Here is a 20,461-nt window from a genome sequence, read left to right on the forward strand (position 1 = left end):
TTTTGATTATTATATCGTCTTCAAAAGTTCAATAACTTACTTTACATAGAGTCAATAACTAAATTTTTATAATGTGCATATATAATTTGTGTATTTTGGTGAAATAAAATCTTTTTGAGTACTTTGAATTTTCAACTTGTACTGCACCCACTTGAACGTAATGTTCTCACTTGGAGACACATTACACCCTTCATTATTACCCCTCCACGGAGATATTTTATCCAATTGAAAAATCATAATTTAATTGAAAAAACTGTTTAACAAAGCCATGATTCTTTTTTTCCAGGATTAAACAATTCGTGACCGAAAGGGTTAAAAGAGTTTGCGAAGCGAATTTGGAAGAATGATGATTAGATGATGGACCACCTTGGCGTGAATACCGCGAACGAAAAGCTAAAGCCAGATCCCCGCCAATTTTACCCCGTCAATTTCGATAATTCGTTAATTCAGTTTACCTGATCGGTGTGCCGACACCAGTCAGGGTTGGAATGCTCGAAGCTCTATGGATTGTGCCAAACCTAAAAAAATGTTATTAACCAAATTTATGTTAATCGTCGTTATTGACCGACACGTGAGAACCAGATGGTTAATCAGGCGTGGTTCTAAAATTCTAAGGAGAGAGAAAAAAAAAAAATCTTCCTCGCGAATTTCGAGTAAAAAGAAGAAGAAAATAAAAAAAAAAAGATAAAGAAACAAAAAAAGAAAAAGAAAATACAAAGGATCAAATCAAAAATGCCGGGGAAATAAGAAATATTTCATCTCTTGCACACGACAATCGTCGATCCATTCCAAGATCATCGGGAAAATTACGAAAATGCATGTTCAAGGATACGTACGATCGTAAGTTGATGCTCGGTCTATATCTATATCTATATCGAACCGACGATGCGGCAAAAAACTCGTCTCAACTTTTTATCAACAAGATGCGAGTTAGTCGTACGCAGATAATCATCTCAATAAAAATTTCTCTTTTTCTCATCTCGGGTAATAGCACACCGAAAGTGCGGCTATTAAAATTAAGGCTACGTTACCTGGATGGAACACCACTTGCGGGGCTAACAAGCCCTGTGGGTGTTCGAGGCCGCGAACTCGACCCGTTCACAGGCGTTCCAAGTCGTTTCCCTGAAACGCTGTTGTGCCTGCTCGATGTCGGTGTGTTTCCCGTCGTGCTCACCGCCGTTCTTCGCGGAATACGGCTCACGTTCGTTGACTCGTCTTTGAAAAAAAAAAAAAGAAAAAACATATAAAAATAATTCGTGATTTTTTTTTTTTTTTGATCGGTCGAGATGATTTAACTTAATCCTTGGCCTTTCGATTCAAGTGCCATAAACAAGAAGAATGTCGGTCGAACCATTTCACGGTTTAGAATATAATTATATTGTATATTATATTATATTATATTATACATATATGTATGATAATAAAATATAGGATGGCGACTTACAAGTGCAAAGGGTTTAATATCTTACGTATCAAATTTTTTCTATTAATTCTCTATAAATGTAAATTTATTAATATAATAATATAAATCGCCGCATCGATCCAAGCGGATCAAATGGATCAAATTTCGCCGTTCGTTCGAACGCTTACCGGTGCTGTCCAACGACTGAGTGGATCCATAGCGACTCGGTGGTTTGCTTCCTTGTCGAGATGCCGGCCTACTTCCGGGCCTGCTGGTCGGTCTGGACGCCGGTCTCGAGGCCGGTCTCGAGGATGGTCGGCTACCTCCTAATAAACAAATTTTCCAATCGTGTTCACGAGCCATTATTTTTTAATCCTTTTGAATGAGTCTGACTCGTGAATTGAAAAACGTAAACATTATGAAGTGTAAAGTAGCTTTACATTTACCAAAATGTTTTTGGAAATATCATACTGTGCCTACTGATTCAAGGTGAGCATTCCTTATAATTAAATTTTATATAATATAATAATATAATAATATAAAATATTTATTTTTAAGCGTAGTATTGTTACATTCCTTAGAACAAAGGCACACTCGAATACTGTAATTTCTATCAAAATATTGTTACTTTTTGAAACAGTTACTTGTCGTTTATTAAAAAATAATAGATTTATAATATATAAAAGCAAAAAACGAATTATTGTTTACAAGAGCAGTATCGCGTAAAACAAACGACATTTATTTCTATATTTCGACTCGTATTGCAACTTTGTTTTCGAGCATCACTCTGATCTGTTTACCAAGTTGACCTCTACCGCTGGTCTCGAATTTCGTCGAGCTAAATGGCAAGGGGAGGGGTTAAAATTATCGACCAAAACGTTGCTTACCAGGTGTCATTGTGCTTCTGTACGGTGTGCTCGATTTCCTCGCCGAGGCAATTTTGAAGGAACTCTCGTTGTCGCTCAGGCTGTCCGGCGTTCCGGCGCTGAGCGAGGAGCGGGACGCTCGCGATTGTCCCATTGGAACGCTTCGCGCGCTTCGTTCCCTTACCTACGCGACAAAAAATCGAGCTCGGGTAAACGAACACACAGGATGATGCGTTCTACTTGAGAGGAGGCAGAGTAGTGACGCAAACGGACAGATAGATAGAGAGAGAAAGAGAGAGAGATAGAAAGAGTGATGTTGGTTGAAACGTTGAGATCGCGTCGAGTCGCGAGGCGGAAGGAATGGCGAACTCTTTGCGCGCTCGAGAGCAGACTTTTAACTCGTGGTTCGAATAATTGTACGTTAATTAATTGAGAAAATTCATTTTCGAATGTGTATAGGAGACAATTGTTTCGATCGTGATGTTTAAATTAATTTTTCTTTTTTTAAAGAGTTTTACAAATTAAACAAAATATAATGGTAGAGAAGTGATCGGTCAGGTTTTTTATCGGTAGAAATATTCTGCGAATATACTTTAAAAAGCGTTTAAATTTCAATTTTGTAAAATCTCGAGAATATTATATTTATTTTTATTTTAATTTAAATCGTTTTTAATTTAAAAGTTGAGCAATTACTTTATATTAGAAACGCTCCACATCGTTCTACGATAAGAAAAAGTAGAAACTTTTTACTTTTCTTTTCATCTCGCCATATTTGATTCTGCTCAAAACTGCAAAAAATATATTGAAATTAATTTTAATCAAACGCTCGCCACTTAACGGATACTTTGATCTAGCCATCGATATTTATGGATTAATTTTAAGCTATCTTATATTATATGCATTTCCATCGTTGTTCAATTAATTATATTTTAAAGAAATAAGCAATAATAATAATATTCCTAGCTGGCAATTTTTCTATTCCTTTCAATCTCTGAACGGCCGATTTTCTTTAACAAGTATTTTTTCCCTATCATCCGTTTCTCATAATTTCGTCCAATTTGCTTCCATTATTCGAACCACTATGCGGCACTACTCGAACGATTCATTGCTGGATTTCCGTGATCTCCGGATCGATAAGAGCGCAGTATTGATTCGCGAATACGTTCTTCATTTCTTTATCTCCAATTACGAACTCATCACGAAATTATCGTCGAGCGCAGAGTTAATTAAAAAAAAAAAAAAAGAAATCGATCCTTCAGCGTCGCGTATCCCTTAGAATAATTCTTTTTCCTTTTCTTCATTTCGGTCGTCCGTTTACAACCTTTCAACGCCACCGAATTTCTCGTTTCGAATTTTCAGAAACCGATCGATCTGTCGAAGGAAAAAGTGTGAAACAGAGAGAAAAACAGAGAAAGAGAGAGAGAAAGAGAAGAAAGAAAGGAAAAAAAAAAGATCACGGATGACAGATTGCTCGACATTCGGAAGAGAATAAAATATTCTCACAACCTTGTCTTATTAAATGGAGTGAAGAAAAGAAGAGAGAGAGAGAGAGAGAGAGAGAGAGAGAGACGCATGCAAACTTACCAGAGGAAGTTGGGACAGATAGAGTAGCTTATGGTGATTCGAAGTATCTCCGATCAACGCCACTATTGCACGCACCAATACAGCAATACAGGAGAGATCGTTATGCACAATATCGAGTAGTTTTTTTTCTTTACATTTCACCCGTACACTGTCCGCGAATCCGCAAAAAAAAGAAAACTATCTACATATATATATACTTCAACGTTCGGCACTCCCGACCCCTTCTCGATCCGGGGGTCAACAACGAATCGAGCATTAAATAACATTAAATAAATCGTCGATCATTCGCAAAGAAAGGAATCATGCCGATCGACTCGGCATGCAAAATCGTATACGATACAAAAATTTCCAGAAGGAATTTCCACGTCGAACAAGTCGAGGATACCGATCGTTGCTCGTCCTTCGATAGAGGGGGTGGGGGGGGGGGATGGGAGAATTATTCGAGAGGCATCCTATGCGTAAGATAAATTAAATTCGAGAAGTGACGAATTTGAACAGGCGAGTGGACGAGCGCGTGGATGAAACGAGAAACAAAAGAGAGAAAGAGAGAGAGAGAGAAAAGAGATCGAAACCCCCCCCCCTCCCCCCGTGCGAATTATTCGAATCGAACGAAAAATTATATCTCATCTCACCGCGTTCGAGGAGAGACGCGGCGGGCATGCGCATTTTCACGTGTATTCTCACGAGCAACGCGCGCTTATACGAGAAAAACTAAAACTACACGAAAAATTCTAACGCATGCACGGATGATTTCTCCGATTTATAAAGCTTTGATGGAATGAGCCGAGGGAGGGGAGGGGGGCGATAATCGTCGCGATAATCGAATCGTGTGTCGGCGGCGACAGCAGGCATAGCGCAAAACTCGAAGAGAGAGAAAAGAAAACGATGGTACGAGATGTACGGGCGTCGAGATCGTGAACAACGTTTCCATTGGTCGTGATACGATGCAAAGGGAGGGGGTACACACGTGACAAGCGCACAACTCGAGAGAGAGAGAGAGAGAGAGAGAGAGAGAGAGAGAGAGAAATCACCCAATTACTAGAAAAGAACTAACTAAAAAAGAAAAAAAAAAAGGAAATATAATGTAACGAAGAAGAGGAAAGAAAACTAGAGATGGAAAGAATAAAGTAAAAATAAAAAAAGAAATAATTAAATCGATATATGAATAATGGTAATCGATATACAAACACGTCACATCACACCATCAAAACAGCAGAAATTAAAAGAGTATAGACAGAGTTTTTTCTTTTTTTCTTATTTACCCAATGATAAGAGGGGGCGTGCATGTGGAGGGGATACGAGCACGGGAGGTCCTCCTTTTGCCTCAAACTCTCAAAAATCGGCGTCAGCTGGCTCATAAACTCCTCCGCTATACCATAAACGAAAAGTTTAGGAATACACCGGTCTTGTTGTATTGCGAGATTACCGTTTTTTCTTTTTCTTTTTTTTCTTTTTTGATCCACGATCGAACGAACGTGTAGAGCTTTCGATCTTCTCGATACGCTTGTTCGAAAGCTCCACCAATGTTCGATAATAAGATTATCAAGAGATCAACGACGGCTACGTTCGAGCCGTCGGATTCGAAAGATTCAACGTACGGAATCTGACGGATAATAGAAAGATAAATTAAAATTAAAATTAAAAAAAACAACAGAGAGAAACAAACGATAAGAAATATATATATATGTATAAAAAAAAAGGAGAGAGAAAAAAAAAGAAGAAGAAATAGAATCTCGTGAAATCGCATCTCCTGAGGTGAGCTACTCTGTGATTCTTCCTCGGCGGGACGAAGCGGCGCCGGAAGGGATTCGATTTCCGATTCGCTGCACGACCCGTGAACTTGATGAATCCCGAGAACTTGAATTTCGAAGGCGCATTCATTCGCAGCGTGGCTGCTATAGCTAATGGGATCATACAGTGGAGGACACATTTGAAGGGAAAACTGAGAACCAAACGGGGTGATCTCTTCGGAGTGAGGATTCGAAAATGATGGACGAAGGGGATGATCGAAAGCGCACTACCTCGAAGGTGCATTGGCTGGGCTGTATGTATATATATATATAAGGTAGCTCTAGGTGCGGGGCGATTGCTACCGTATCGAAAGCGTGGCATGCTCGCATGCGAGGATTAAAAAAAAAAAAAAAAGTAAAAAAAAAAATATGAGAAATAAAAAAAATACAAATTTCCACAGGATCGAAGAGAAAAAAACAAAATAATCCCTGATTTCCTTCAAGGTCAGGTCAGGCGGTTACTTACCTCGATACGAGTGACTGTCGAGATCGGATTGAGCTAGCCGAAAGACCAGAGAGAAAGAGAGAGAGAGAGAGAAGAGAAAAGAACCGGGCAAAGCGAAGATAAGTCAGAGAGAAAGAGAGAGAGAGAGAGAGATAGAAATAGAAACGAAAGGATGCGTGCGATCGATATCGAGAACCAAGGAAACATCGAAAACAACGTGATTCCCATGGTGCATCGATCGGCTTTCCGGCGGGTGAACGGATCTCAACGAACGATCCAATATTTGCGTTTATATTTTTCTCGAATCGACCTTGAGTGACTCGAGGCACGCGACACGATGGACAGAAAGAGAGTTTTTTTAGAACGAGGCCTCGTCCACGCGGATAACTAAAAATTGTCGAAAACAATTAACGTATCTACTCTTAATTGTAAAATAGATAAAAAAAATTCGTTCGTATCTACGTGAAAGAGGCCTCAAGTTTCCCCCCTCCCCCTAAGATCGATCCCCCTTAACGTATTATCCAACGAGATTCGCAGCTCTGTTTCGAATAATACGATAAATAAAATCGTAAGATCGATCGAAGGGAAAGAGAAGAGAATGGTGACACACACACATTCGTTACCTTGGTGATGGGTCCGGCACTCGCGGATGAGATATGAGTACGCTGCAACGTGGAGGTAGGGCTCGGCTTCGATCTGAACGCCGTCATTGTCTGGCTGACCCCGTCCGCCAATATGAATTGCTCTCGCAGCTCGATATTCGTTCTTCCCTTGGCTACAGTGTGTTGCGTGCACGCAAGTTAGAAGGAAAGCCAGTTACGGGACATGTATTGCGGGGTGGCGAAATAATAACAAGGGCGAGGGGGGCAGGGCGGGGCGCATTGGCAATGTTTTTTTTTTTTATATATATATGTAGACAAAGAGAGAGAAAGAAAAAGAAAGAGAGAGTAACGAGCGTAGAGAAAAGAAGAAAGTAACGATGATATACAGAGAGCGTGTATTTAATGGATAGCCGAGAGAGAAATAGCAGAGGAAACATAGTGTAAATCAGAGCGATCAGAGATATACAAGAATATGTAAAGCGATCGGATATGTATATATATATATGTATATATATATGTAAGAGCGGCGTTATATATCGAATATAATCATGCGCGTTATCAATAGCGATGTATCAAAGAATTTAAGAATCGAGTTTTATCGTAGTAAGGTGTTGTGTTATCGTGCAAAGAGAAAATTGAAGTAGAAAGAGAGAAAGAGAGAGAGAGAGAGAATAGAGAATGGTATCATTATACAGCAGTAACAGCAAAGGTTAAATAGTTGTGGCGATTAACGGAGAGGCAATGATAATAGCGGCGCACGCGGTATGTCATGTGCGAGTGTACAATGGAACAAAAAAAGAGAAAAAAAAATACAGTGTTGTATTATAGAATATTCGTCCGATAATAGAGAGAGATGAGTAATTAAGAGGTAAGTAAAATCGCGGTATATAAATAAATGTCGAAGAATATTTTCTTTTTTAAAATAAACCGCTTTCATTTCGTTCGATCCAACTATGGTTCCCCTTTATATACCAGCTATTCTCGTGACGTGAAAATGATCCGTCAGATGGCATGCGAATCGCGACGGCGTCGAAAGTCAACTAGTCGACTCGTTCAAAAACATTCGTTTCAAACTCTCTATTTACGTTTCCCGATTAATAATGCGAGTCGAGTTTCGACGACGTCGTTTAAGTAAGAGATTGAACGAAATGTCTCGTTATACGCGGGTAAAAAAGAAAATCGACACGACGTTCATGAAATGGATCTCGTTCATCTTTTGCCGTGTGATGAAAGGAGGAAAATGACTCGTGAGAGGTTAGACCATACTAATTTAATCAATCGATTAATTGTCAAGTAAAAATCTACGCGAGCTCCTTTTTTCAAAAGATTCTCTGTTAGACTCGACTCGAAATACGACTTGTCTTGCATGCCAGTATTTATATTAATACACACGCGAAAACGAACTAACAGATACACAAGAAAAAAACTTGGAACTCGTTGCGGGAAAGCAAACGTACGTAACACATGTACAAAAAAAACACGTACCATGCAGGATATAACGTTCATTTCGTGGCCAGTACGAGATAACGAGATAGAAACATTTACGAAAATTTTTCGCAATTTGTTTTCTCACGAAAAAAGAACGAAGAGAGAGAGAGAGAGAGAGAAAAATACAACGCACGGGCCACGAATTGCAATTATTCCCATATAAAAAGATTCTCACCGAGCGGACACCAACCCTCGTGTTGTTCCGGTTTGTTAGGGTCCGGTATCGGCATTAGAAAAACTTGACGAGTTAATTACGATTTGAGATAGGACTTGAACTGGTCCATTTATTAATTTATTTAATAGAAAATATTACGAAGGCATGCAATATTTAATAAACTCGATGCGTGATTGAAAAAAATGTACACGTAATAACAATGTCGGAGGTAGGTAATACGTCGAGATAAAATTGTGCTTAATAAATTGATGAGATGTCTCGATGGAGACGGAGAAAATTGTTATTCAATCAAGGGAAGCGAGGGAATTGGCAGAGGATGATTATTCGGTCGGCGATTATTAGTAAACTGATACGTATACATGATTAATGATTCAAAGCGAAAATAATTCTTCCTGAATTACGAAAAAAATTCACATTTACGATCGTTATTATGATATAGTATAACCGAACGATCGAGTTCCACGAACTTGCTTTGCAGAAACAAGGATAGAACGGAATGGCTAACTGGCAAAAATTGTAATAATGTAAAAAAAAAAAAAAATAAACAAGTTTAAAAATTAATTCGTGGAACGAAGATTCGTTCGTGATGATTGTGAGGGGTTAATGATCAAGCTGAAACGAAAACTTAGCGAGTACTTAAGGTAAAAAATATTATACGCGAAGAGGAGGTTGCAACTAACGAGCACACGCTTTCTTCTCTTGCTCGTATATACACGTATACACGATGTTAAAATACTCGTCCAGAGTATTACGGTTAATGATTAGTCACGCTCACACTTTGTACCTCAGGAGCTGAGATCGACACGTATACTAAATGTAGATGAATATATATATATATATACATATATACTTTATATATGTGTGTGTGTGTGTATATATATATATATATATATTCCACCAACGAAAATGCGACGCAATGAAGAGAAAATGAATGATCGGCGCGAGAAAGAGAGTCGATGAGGGTTCGTTAGTGAGACAATTTGATGAATGAAATTTTTTTTTTTTTCTTTTAGTTTTAATTTTCAATGATCGCGAAAATATATTTATTAACCGAGGCAGCGGAAAGCGAATTGAATTGCATTTCTTTCCCTTCTCTTTGATTTAAGTAACGGTTTTTAGTAAACTGAGCAAAACGCAAATAACAAAAACTCAAGGTAAGAAGCATATGTTAACGTTAGTGAAGATATCTCAAATCAAACAAAAAAAAAAAAAACACACATACGATTAATTCAATCCCACACGCGTTGTTTAGTCGATAAAGAAAATATAAACGCGTTTAGCTGCCTCATTGGATGGGGACAGGGGGTTGGGGGACGGTGAAATTTTATTTTTTTTTTTTTTTTTTTTGGTTCTTTTTAAATCGGTCGATTAATTTCGCGTTCAAAGGCAAACAGGGAAGACGAAACGGAACGGTCGAGGGAAAAATTTAAAGATGTACTGATAAAATTGTTACGGCAAAAAAAAAAGTCATTCAAAATTGGACTAATTTCGAACTCATCGATTCCGACGGAAATATTTTATATATGTATATATAGAACGACGGTAACGGAATAGAGAGAAAGAAAATTAGATAGAATAAATGGATGAAACACTTACCGCGGCAAGGATCATTTTTTAATAAAAATTCGTCCAAAGCTACCCAACCACCACCGACTCGTACCATTACGGTCGATCGTAGAATTCGTACCAATCGCAATTTTTGACTGTCCCCGAACTGTAACCGCGAAAAGAAAAACATCGAAATTAAAATAGTTAAAACGCGAACAATAAAATATATGTATAACGTTTAATAATCGAAAAAAATGAAAATCAATTTTCAGATATATCTGTATACCCTATATTTTCCTTCGCCAACTTGAAACACGCGGAATTTCTGTCGACAAGTACAGAGCATCACCAATCGTTTCACTTCATCATGGATCTTATCCGTATCGTTGTACGTCCTACGTTCTTCCCAATCTGGTCTCAAAGCTGCGATGAACTCCTTCCAATCTATCAATCCTTCGCCATGTTGGTCGAACAAATCCGCGACAGCTCCCATTTCTAACCTCGAAGTCTCAAATTCTATAAAAAATTAAATTGTATCAATTCAACGTGTCGTTTTCAATCATTAAATATTTGCAACAAAGTTGAAACAGAGAACTCACTGGTATTCATGATTCCTTGGATGAAATCCTCGCGTGGAATCAAACCGTCGTTGTTCTTATCCATCTTTCTGAAGAGATCCGTCAGCCTGGACTTCTTGTGATTCATGAACTTCAGGAACTGAAGTGAACGAACGAAGACGAAAAAAAAAAAAAAAAGAAAAATTTAATTTGTCAATTTGAATAGAAACTAATGGAAAATTGAAAAATAATAACTATCCTTGTCATCCTTACCCTCTTACGCCAATCCTCCCAGCTGAAGTTCGCGACTCGGTCCAATTCTTGTATGTAATTATATTTATCCTGTAGACGGCGTTGACGTTCCCAAGCCAACATCCAAACGTGTCTCCATCTGTCCCACAAAAGTTTCACTCTCGGGCTACGGAACTCGGGTTCGGCGCCTTTGCTATACATCGAACAAGAAAATTGCGTCAACACGTTTTCGTTCTTTCTCATCGTGCGGGAACGATGATGTTACGTGTAAACAAAGCATGAGAGGCAAAGAAAGTGTATGAACGATAAAAAAAAAAGAAAATATATTATAAATCATTAAAAACGATCCTTATATATCTTCTCTAAAATAACTCTTTGAAACTTAACGAATAAAAGAGAGAACAAAGATTCTCGAAACAGAGAAAGAGAAAGAGAAAGAACAAACGATGAATTTACCAAATAAATTGAATCGTAGTTTCATTGAATGTGATTGATAAAACTGTAAAGAAAGATAAATGAAAAAAAAAAAAAAAAGTAGTATTTTATAAAAGGGGTTAAAAGCGAAGCACTGATTAGAAAGAATGGAAGTAAGGATGTGGACGTGACGAACCTTCCTTTAGGTGGGAAGCGTGGGCCGATGTGCGGCAACGAATCGGGCGTTCTCTCACGACCTGGGCTGGCTCGGCTAAACAGGAACATGCGTCACATCACTCTCTACCGGATACTCGCGGAACTAATCGAAGTCGTGCATCGAAATCGATCGTGCGTCAGCCATGATCGATCCTCGAGTTACCTCGTCGAACGAGCAAACGGGAAAACAGGGGGAAAGGAAAGGAGAATAGGCCGCGTTCTAGATCGTTCGAAATCTATTCCAACGTGATAACCAAGCGTAACCGCCGTACATATATAGCAGCCTATTCTCGACAAAGTTCGTAAAGTGTACGCTTTGGACGCGGCTCGAGCTTTCGTTTCATTCAAATTCAAAGATACGCTATATATCTGCATGCTGCCACTACGAAACGAAACAACCGATTTTTTTTTTATTTCTCCCCGTTTTACTCGCCTGAACGCACCTTTCTGTCGATCCCAACTCGTTCCCCTCGTGCGTGGACGCCTGCACTTGACTCGTTAACAGAAAATCTTTCACGCAACAGAGAGATTAAAAAAAAAAAAAAAAAAAAAAAAAGGAAAAAATAAATATACAATTGGAAGAGTATCAAACACATGCACGGGCAAGTGTAATTTTTCAAACGACAAAGCGTACGCAAACGAAAAACAAACGGAAAAAAAAAAAAAAAAAGGAACAGAGTTATTCGATTCGGTTATTTTTAAATTAATATCGAGAGAAGCGGATATCGGCGAGTATCGTTTTTTTTTCTTTTTTTTTTTTTTGGCTTTTCATCTACCTCGAACGAGCGTGATCCTTGGTGCGATCTCGCTAAAAAATTGGAACTAAAAAAAAAAAAAAAAAAGAACGGGGAAAAGAAAGAAAGAAAGGAACGTGAACGTACGTTGGCGCGGGCGACTTAGCCTTCGTTATCTTCTTCGTGTCTTTCGCGGATTTGATCTGTCTGGCCTTGCACACGCGATCCACCTCGTCCTGTCTACGGCTCGTGTTCTCCATAAATTCTCTGTGCTCTCCGATCAACATTTCCAGAGTGGCTTTGTCGTCAGGCAGAGGCTCGGCCTCGAGGGCGTTCAAAGTGTTCTCCAAACCTTCCAACCACGACAACAACTCCTCCAAAAGATTGTCCAAATCCTGGGATATAATATATAACACGAATAAATAAACGAAAGATTCGAAGGAGAAAAATTACTCACCTGAAGTCCACGCATGTGATTCTCGAGCCTCTGATTCCTTTGCTGGGCCCACGTGGAAACCTCCTCCCATCTCGACTGAATGATCGTTATCCAATGTTTGATGACCAAAGCGCCGTCCGGGTGTGCTTTGGCGAGGATCGACTGGGCCAACTCCAACGTCTGCTCCTTCTCCACCTCTTTCGCGCGCAACTCCCTCAAAAACTTCTCGTGCTCCATCAACTGGTTCCTGCTCTCCTGCTCGTCCTCGGGCAACTGTCCGGCGAATCTCAGCTTCATCTCTGCGTCGCTCAACCACTCGAGAAGCACGTGGACGGCCTTGTGCAGCCGTTCAGCCTCCCTGAGAGCGGCCTCGAGCCGCCCCGTCTTCTCAGACGACAGCCTGGTCACCGTGTCCCAAAGATCGTTCAACTCTGCCAATTGGGAGCCGATCGCAGCAGCGTCGTCCGGCGTCGCCTTGTCGAGAAGCTCGCGCCCCGTCCTGATCACCGACTCCATCTGTGAGGCCCTCGACTCGAGATCCTTCTCGAAGGTTTTGTGCTGCTCGACCAGGTTGGTCACCGTGTCTAGGTCCCCGAAAAGGGGACCGGTGTTGGCCAACTGCTTCTCGGACTTGACCAACCATTCGAGCAACGCTTGGACGGCGTCCTTGAACTGGCCCGAGAACAGCAACGCCTCCTCGAGCTTCCTCTGCCTGTCCACGCACTTGCCGCACACAGTCGTCCACTTGTTCTTCAACTCGTTCAACAACTCCTTCAACGGGGCCTCGTCGCTCTTCGGCGCCTTGTCCTTCAACGACTTGCCGCTCTTCATGGTCGCGTCGTACACGCCCTGCTTCGCGCTCAGCGCCTTCTGCAGCTCGCGATGCTTGTTCAACCTTGCCTTGATCCTCTCCGGATCGTTGCCTCCGAGCCCTGCCCCGTCCCCTGCCACCTCGTCCAGTACCTTCTCCGTTTCGTCGAGCCAATTCATCAGGCTCGACCAAGCGTCGTGGAACTCCCTCGCCTCCTTGTAACCGTGGTCCAACGCCCTCGTCCTCTCGGCCGACTTCGAGACGACCCTCTCCCACCTGTGTTGCACGCTTATCAACAAGTTCTTGATCAGTATCACGTCCTGCTTCTGGGAGAAGTACTTCAAATGGGTCCCCTTCTTGTCCAGGTTGAGCATGGTCTCGCGGTGGACGCCCACGTCCTTCTGGAACGCTTTGTGCTCCTCTATCTGGCCGAGGATCGTCTCCATCACCCTCGAGACAGGTTTCAAATTCGTGAGGATCTTTTCCGCGTTGGTCAGCCAGTCGACGAACGATTGGAGGGCGTCGTGGAACTCGGTCGCCTCCCTCAACGCGATCTCGAGCTTGATCCTCTTGTCGTTGGCGCGAGCTGTCACGTTGTCCCAACGTTGCTTCAACGTCCTCAAATTGTGGCTCAATCCCCCCGCGCTGCTCGTGTCGGCGCGCTTCAAGTACTCCTGACCCTGTTGGAGAACGGTCTCGACCTTGGACCGGCTCTGCTCCAACTCGTTGTACACCTCCATGAAACGCTCGAGCTGCTCGGTGGCCGTTTCCGGCAAACCGCCGACCGGCTTCGAGGCGACTATAGTGTTGTCCACGTCGCCCAGCCACGACAACAGATCCTGGATCTCGGCGGTGAACGACTGCGCCTCCCTCAAAGCGTCCTCCAACTCGCGTTGGCGGTCGGCGGCGCGCTGCAGCAGATCGCGCCAACGGCGATTCAACGTGCCGAGCTTCTCCGCGGTGGTCGAGGCCTCGGCCGTTCCCTTCCCGTCCTCGATCAGTTGCCTGCCCGCGTCGTTCAACGTGTCCACGCTCGTCTGATGGGCCTGGATGTCGTTCACCAACACCTTCAGCTTGGCTAACTCGACCTCTATCACCTGAGGATCGCCGGCGACCGCCTTCAAGTTGTCCAACGTGTCGTCCGTTTTCTCGATCCACACCAGCAGCTCGTCCAACGCGTGTTGGAATTGGCCGAGGCGGAGCAACGCGTTCTCCAGTAATCTCTGCCTCTCCACCAGGCCGCGAAGAAGTCCGTCCCATCGTTTGTTCACAGCGCCCAGCGGCTCTTTGATGGCCGCCGCTTGCTCCGACGACGTCCTCTCCGTTAATTCCGCGGCTTGCCTGCAATCGTGGCGGAGGAAAGATCGTGATTTCTTCTTCGAGAAGAAGGAAGTATTATTATTATTGTTGTTGTTGTTGTTGTTGTTGTGCTGTACTCACAGCGTCGTGTGAGAAAGCGTGTTTAAGATTCATTACAATCGATGTTAACGAGCTCGACGAGATCTACTTGGGAAGGGGATCGATACGGGGGAATCGTCGAAGGAATTACTCAAATCCGAATTGATCGAATCTTCCATCGAATGCTATTATTATTCGCTTTTACGTATCATCGAACGAGATCATCTTGAAGGGAATCGTAAGTAATTCCTCCTGATAACGATTCAAAAGAAAGGAAACACGTCGCGATACTCAAGTTTAATGTTCACTGGTGGAAAAAAAGTCTGGCGGTTAATACGAGCAGCGTGGTTTCTCGCGCGTATTAATTCGATCGCGACAGAGAGGGACAATAAAATGACATAGTCATAGAATTCAGAATATTTCTAATAACGTATCGATTATAAAACTAATTTTTACGATTTTGAATATATATATAGCTCTTCTATCGTTACTTCTAATAAACTTAATAATTTTATAAACGATTGTAATTTCGTATTGAACGTAAAATAATTTTGAAATTATTCGAATTATTGTAGCTCTTTCCTACTAGCGCGTGGCGTCAACGAAGCGTGTAAAATGTGAAGATAAGACGAAAGGCCCCTCTTGCTCCTGTACCGTCTGCCACGAGACTTTTTTTCAACGATGAACTATATTATATATATATATATACCTACGGTACAATACGTGTAAGTAGAACAGGCACGTCACGAGCCAGGCAACAGCCAAGGCAGACATGCAGGGCAAGGTATATGTACAATACGTTCGCTGACCAAAAACACTGTTCGAATTCCAACGGACGATGTTAAAGGAAATCCAATTCATTCGATCTTAACTGGGATGACTGTGTTACGGATATATTATATACGATTAAAGGGGGATATGGGGTTTTATAACCTGTGGCATTCCAATAATCTGGATCTATTATATATATATATATACTCGAAGGTTATAAATCGAGGGTAATAATACGTATTATAAAAAAATTATAATAATAATAATAACAAGAGTGTAAGCCATGCTCTAACTACATACTGTTACAACAACAGAGAGAGAGAGAGAGGTTGACTTGCCTTGTCAGACTCCTATGCGTTCAGGAAACACCGGCGCGGAAAAAACAAAAATTGGGATTAGAATCTCGCTGTTTAGACACGTGGAGAGAGATAGAGAGAGAGAGGCACAAAGATGGAAGATCGATGCGACGATCGACAAGTACAAGTAGACTAATAAAGTAGAGCGGGTGAGCAAAATCTTGATGTGATCGATTAAAATAATCACGTGGAATATATTACGATTGTTATGCATAATTTCTTTTTCTCGACCCGGAAAAACAAATTCGGGAGGGCACGACGATCCCGCGAATCTAAAAAACTAATCGAAAAGAGCGGATTACCTGTTCAAAGCCTCGACCTTGACCATGTGAGGATCTACTTCCGCTTTGAAATTGGCCAACTGTTTGATCTGTTTCTTAACCTCGTCGATGTCGCTCCCGAGTGGGCCCATGCGGGCGAACTTCTCCTCGGCCTCCTCCAAGAACTCGAGCAGATTCTGCAACGTCTCGTGGAACTCCATAGCCTTCTCCATCGCGTCGATCAAGTTCTCCTCCCGCCTCGCGTACAAAGCGGTCACGTTGTCCCACGCTTGGTCCAAGTCCTCGATGTGCTTCCTCACCTCAGGCTTGTCCGGCTCGCCGCACAGGCCCATCAACTCGTGGCCAGAGGCGCGCACCTGCTCCACATCGGGCTTCGTCTGATCGATCTCGTGCCTTATCTCCTGCAAGGCGACCTGCTGCTGCTGTATCGCAGCCGGCTGCGCGGCGGGCGGCGCCTGGCCGGCCAGGGCGTCCTGCAGCTCTCGCAGCGTCGACATAACCCCGTTCAACTCGGACCAGAATTTCTCCGCGATTTGGAGGGCGTCGTCGAGGGTGTGGCTTCGATCGGTGGTAGATTTTTGCACGTCGGCCCACAACTTGTTCAACTTCTCCAGCTTCCGTTTGATGTCCTTCACGGCCGGATCGGCCCTGTTCCCCGCCTTGCTGATCACGTCGTCGGCCGCCCTCTTCACGGCCGCGTACGCCTCCGACCTCTGCGCCAACTCGTCGATCAGGGCCGAGTTCTCCTCCATCTGATCCCTCAACCGGCCCGGATGGGCGCTGATCGGCTCGGCCCCGTTCACTTGGTCGGCCGTCGACGAAAGGGCGCGCAGCATCCCTTCCAACTTGTCCGAGAATTGGGACGACTCTTGAAGCGCCTGCTCCAACGTCTGCTGCCTGCTCCTGAGCTCCGCCCTGAGGGCCGCGTATCGGGCCGTGTCCGCCTCGAGGATGTCCTGTATCTTCATCCCCTCCTCCTCGTTGCACAGTTTGATCAAAGCCTCCCCTGTCTTGTTCAATTTCTCGACCAACGGTTTGTGCTCGTTTATGCTCTGCACCAGGAGCTCGTTCTTGTCCTGCTGGGCGACTATCAGGTCGGGCCTCAGAGCGGGCATCGGCAGCATGGCCACCTGTTGCTCCGCCTCCTCCAGCCAGCTCACCAAACCCACGTGGGTGTCGCGCAGATGCTCGGCCAATGGCAGCGCCTGCTCCAACGCGCCCAGCCTGTCCGCGGACAGCCCGGACACGATCTCCATCGTCTCCCTCAGATCCTCCATGTTCTCCCTGATCGTCGACGTGTCCTCGTGCCGGCTGTTCTCCCGTATCACCTTCTTCGCCGTCGAGATCACGTCCCTGACCCGGCCCTTCTGGCTCGATATGTCGTCGTTCAACGCCTTGTGCTCCTTCAACTGGACCCTGATTATCTCCGGCTCGCTGCTAGGCGGCTCCGCCTCCCTCAACTGATTGTCCACCTCGCGGAACCACTCCAACAGATCGTCAATGTCCCCGATCACCTCGAGGGAGCGTTGCTTGCTCAACTGTATCCTCTCCGCCTTACGCTGGATCTGCTCGGCGATCGCGTCGAACCTCCTGTTGTCCCTGGTCACCAGTGCCTCGATCGTGGCAGCGCCCTCGCCAGGCGACAACTGGGACAACTGGGGCCCGACCGCGTTTATCTTGTCGAGGACGGGTCTGTACTCGGATATCTCCATCTCGAGGCGGACGATCTCGTCCTCGCGCGGCTCGGCCGATTGGAGGGCGGACTCGGCCGCCTGCATCCAGTCCATCAGACGGTTGTGATTGTCGTGGAACTGTTGGACGAGGGGCAACGATTCCTGGGCGTGTTTCAACAGGTCCGAGCCCCGGCTCACGAGGTCGTTGAACCGCCGTTGCAACGAGTCCAGCTTGTCCTTCAGCTGCAACGCCTCGTCGCTCGATATGTGCTTCATCAGCTCGAGGCCCGAGTCCGTGGTGCTGTCCACCTCGGTCTGCCTGCTCGACACCTCCTCGGTCAGATCGGCCAGGTCCTCCATCTGTTGGAGGAGCTTCTCCGTGTGCACCGCCAACACCCTGTACTTGGACAATCTCATCTCCATCCCCTCCATCCACGCCTGAAGCTCCTGGTAGCTAAGCACCAGGTGGCGCAACCCCTGCCTCGAGCGTTGGAGCAAACCGCCGAGCGCCTCCGAGCGCTCGACCAGAGCCGCGTACCTGTCCGCGGCGTCTTGAAGCTTGTCGGCCAACGCCGCTGCCTCGTCCTCGCCCACCAACGCCATCAGCTGGCTGGCGATCTCCGTGAGCTCGCTGAAGTCGGGCTTCCTCGAGAGGATGTCCTCGTGGAGGGCGTCGTGCTCGGCGACTCGTTGCTGTATCTTCTCCTCGTCGGTGGGGACCAGTTCCATGTCCCTCACCCGTCTCTCCGTCTTGTCCAACCAAATCGAGAGGGGGACGAGCTTGTCCTGGAACTGTTTCGCAACGCCCATCGCCTGCTCCAACGCCTCCATCCTCTCCGCGGCGCTCTCCGTCAGATCGTCGAACCTGCCCACCAACTCCTTCAACTGTTTCTCGATCGTCTTCCGCTCCTTCGGGTCGGCGCCACCAGCCACCTCCTGGCCCATGTTGTACAACGAGGACATCGAGTTCTGCCTGTCCATCAGCATCTTCTTCAAGAACTTTTGCCCCTGCAGCTGCGCCTTGATCACCTTGTAATCCGAGGAGGGTGGTTTCTGGTTGGACACCATCTCCTCCGTGTCGGCCAACCACTTCTGCAACCCCTCCAACGCCTCCTGGAACTTGCCAGATTGAAGGAGGCCCGCGTCCAATCTTCTGTCCCTCTCGTTCAGCTTCTCCTTCAACTCGTTCCATCTCTCGTTCATCCTGTCCACGTCCCTCTCGACGGGGCCTGTGTTCACGTCGCGGCCCGCGCTCTGGATCAACGCCTGGCCGGCCGCGTTGCACTCGTCGACCGCGCGAGCCAACGGCTCTATCCTCTCCGCCTTCAACACCCTGAAGTCCTCCTGCTGCGCCTTTATCGACTCGACCTCGGAACCGACCGGCTTCAACCGCCTCACTCGGTCGCTCGCCTCCTCGATCCCCGACATCGCCTCCCCGTGCATCCGTTGGAACTCCTGCAGCTTGTCCAGAGTCGAGGTGAGCTCGTCGTAACGCTCGCGCGACCTCTCGTCCACCCTTCCAGCCTGTCGTTTCAACTGCTCCACCTGTTCCACGATCGGCGGGGAACCGGCCGACACGCCGTGATCGGCCAATCGCTCGCCCAGGCTCTCCAAGTTGGCCACCTCCTCGTACACGCGGCTCACTTTGGCCATCGCTTTGCTCGTCTCCTCTATTTGCACGCGCAACACCTTCGCCTCCCTGCTCGAAGCCCTCATCGAGTCCAATTCCTTCTCGACACCGGCCACCAGTTGCTGGATCGTCTTGGCCCGATCGTAGAACTGGGCGACAGCGGCAGCTGCCCTCTCCAACTCGTTGTACCGGTCGTCCAGCCTCGACTTGAGGTCGTTCGCGCGTGAGGCCAGGTTCTCGGCCTCGTCTCGAAGCCGGGTCGCGTCCACCTCGCTGTTGGCCAGGTCGAGGGAGGCGAGGAGAGCCTCGAGGCTGGACTTGACGCCCTCGACCAGCCGCTCGTTGGCCAGCATCTCCTTGTTCAGCGCCTTTATCCTGCTCAACTGGTCCTCCACTTGCTTGGGCTCGGCGGCGGTCGCCTCGGAGACCGCCCTCTTCACCTTCGGCTCCATCTCCTTCAGCCAGCTCCTCGCCTTCTCCAGGCACTCGCGGTAATCCCTCTGCCTCCCGCCCACCCCGGACAGTTTGTCGGAGAGGAGGTTGGCACGGGTGAGGAGATCCTTGTAGCGGGAGGAGGCGAGGGCGACCTCGCCTCGCACGGCCGAGTCCTCGGCCGAGGTCGCCTCTTTGCCGGGCAAAGGTTGGGGCAAGCCGGCACGGAACTCGTTCAGAACGTGCAGGAACTCCTTCCCCTCGTCCGCGAATTTCTGGCCGGCCATCGTGATGAAGCGAAGGTCCGCTTGGTGGGCTATCACGTCGCTGATGAAGTCGCGGGTCGAGTCCGTGCTCGAGTGCAATCTGTTCAGGTCGGACAACGAGTGCTCCTTCTTCTCGAGGATCCTTCTCGCGCTGTCCAACCAGTGGGAGAACGTGGACAACTCGTTCCTGCGGGGAGAGAGAATTAGCGGGGTCAACTTCGATTCTTGGATCGATGCGTTTGATTATTCTTTTCAAATATCGCTTCACGTGGAATAAGATATAGATTCTTCTTTTTATCTCAAATTAAATTATTTTCGAAGTTTTGCAAGCACG

General features: G+C 45.6%; 1 protein-coding gene across 1 annotated transcript in view; it reads right to left on the bottom strand.

Moving 5' to 3' along the window:
* shot (dystonin-like protein short stop) overlaps positions 1 to 20,461 on the bottom strand; it is a 68,099-nt gene that overhangs the window by 3,394 nt on the left and 44,244 nt on the right. The window contains exons 23-37 of the mRNA XM_086903801.1: positions 16,148 to 20,314; positions 15,828 to 15,839; positions 12,531 to 14,661; positions 12,221 to 12,468; positions 11,320 to 11,394; positions 10,731 to 10,902; positions 10,500 to 10,617; positions 10,187 to 10,416; positions 9,949 to 10,066; positions 8,353 to 8,415; positions 6,711 to 6,862; positions 2,290 to 2,452; positions 1,591 to 1,728; positions 1,032 to 1,215; positions 456 to 518 (exon numbers count right to left, since the gene is read on the bottom strand). Coding sequence (XP_086759927.1) covers positions 456 to 518; positions 1,032 to 1,215; positions 1,591 to 1,728; positions 2,290 to 2,452; positions 6,711 to 6,862; positions 8,353 to 8,415; positions 9,949 to 10,066; positions 10,187 to 10,416; positions 10,500 to 10,617; positions 10,731 to 10,902; positions 11,320 to 11,394; positions 12,221 to 12,468; positions 12,531 to 14,661; positions 15,828 to 15,839; positions 16,148 to 20,314 — 8,034 coding nt within the window. The remainder of the gene's footprint in view (positions 1 to 455; positions 519 to 1,031; positions 1,216 to 1,590; positions 1,729 to 2,289; positions 2,453 to 6,710; positions 6,863 to 8,352; positions 8,416 to 9,948; positions 10,067 to 10,186; positions 10,417 to 10,499; positions 10,618 to 10,730; positions 10,903 to 11,319; positions 11,395 to 12,220; positions 12,469 to 12,530; positions 14,662 to 15,827; positions 15,840 to 16,147; positions 20,315 to 20,461) is intronic.

Source organism: Apis florea, unplaced genomic scaffold (genome assembly GCF_048593485.1).
Source record: "Apis florea isolate Af1SG1 unplaced genomic scaffold, ASM4859348v1 contig_2293_pilon, whole genome shotgun sequence".
NCBI lineage: Eukaryota > Metazoa > Arthropoda > Insecta > Hymenoptera > Apidae > Apis > Apis florea.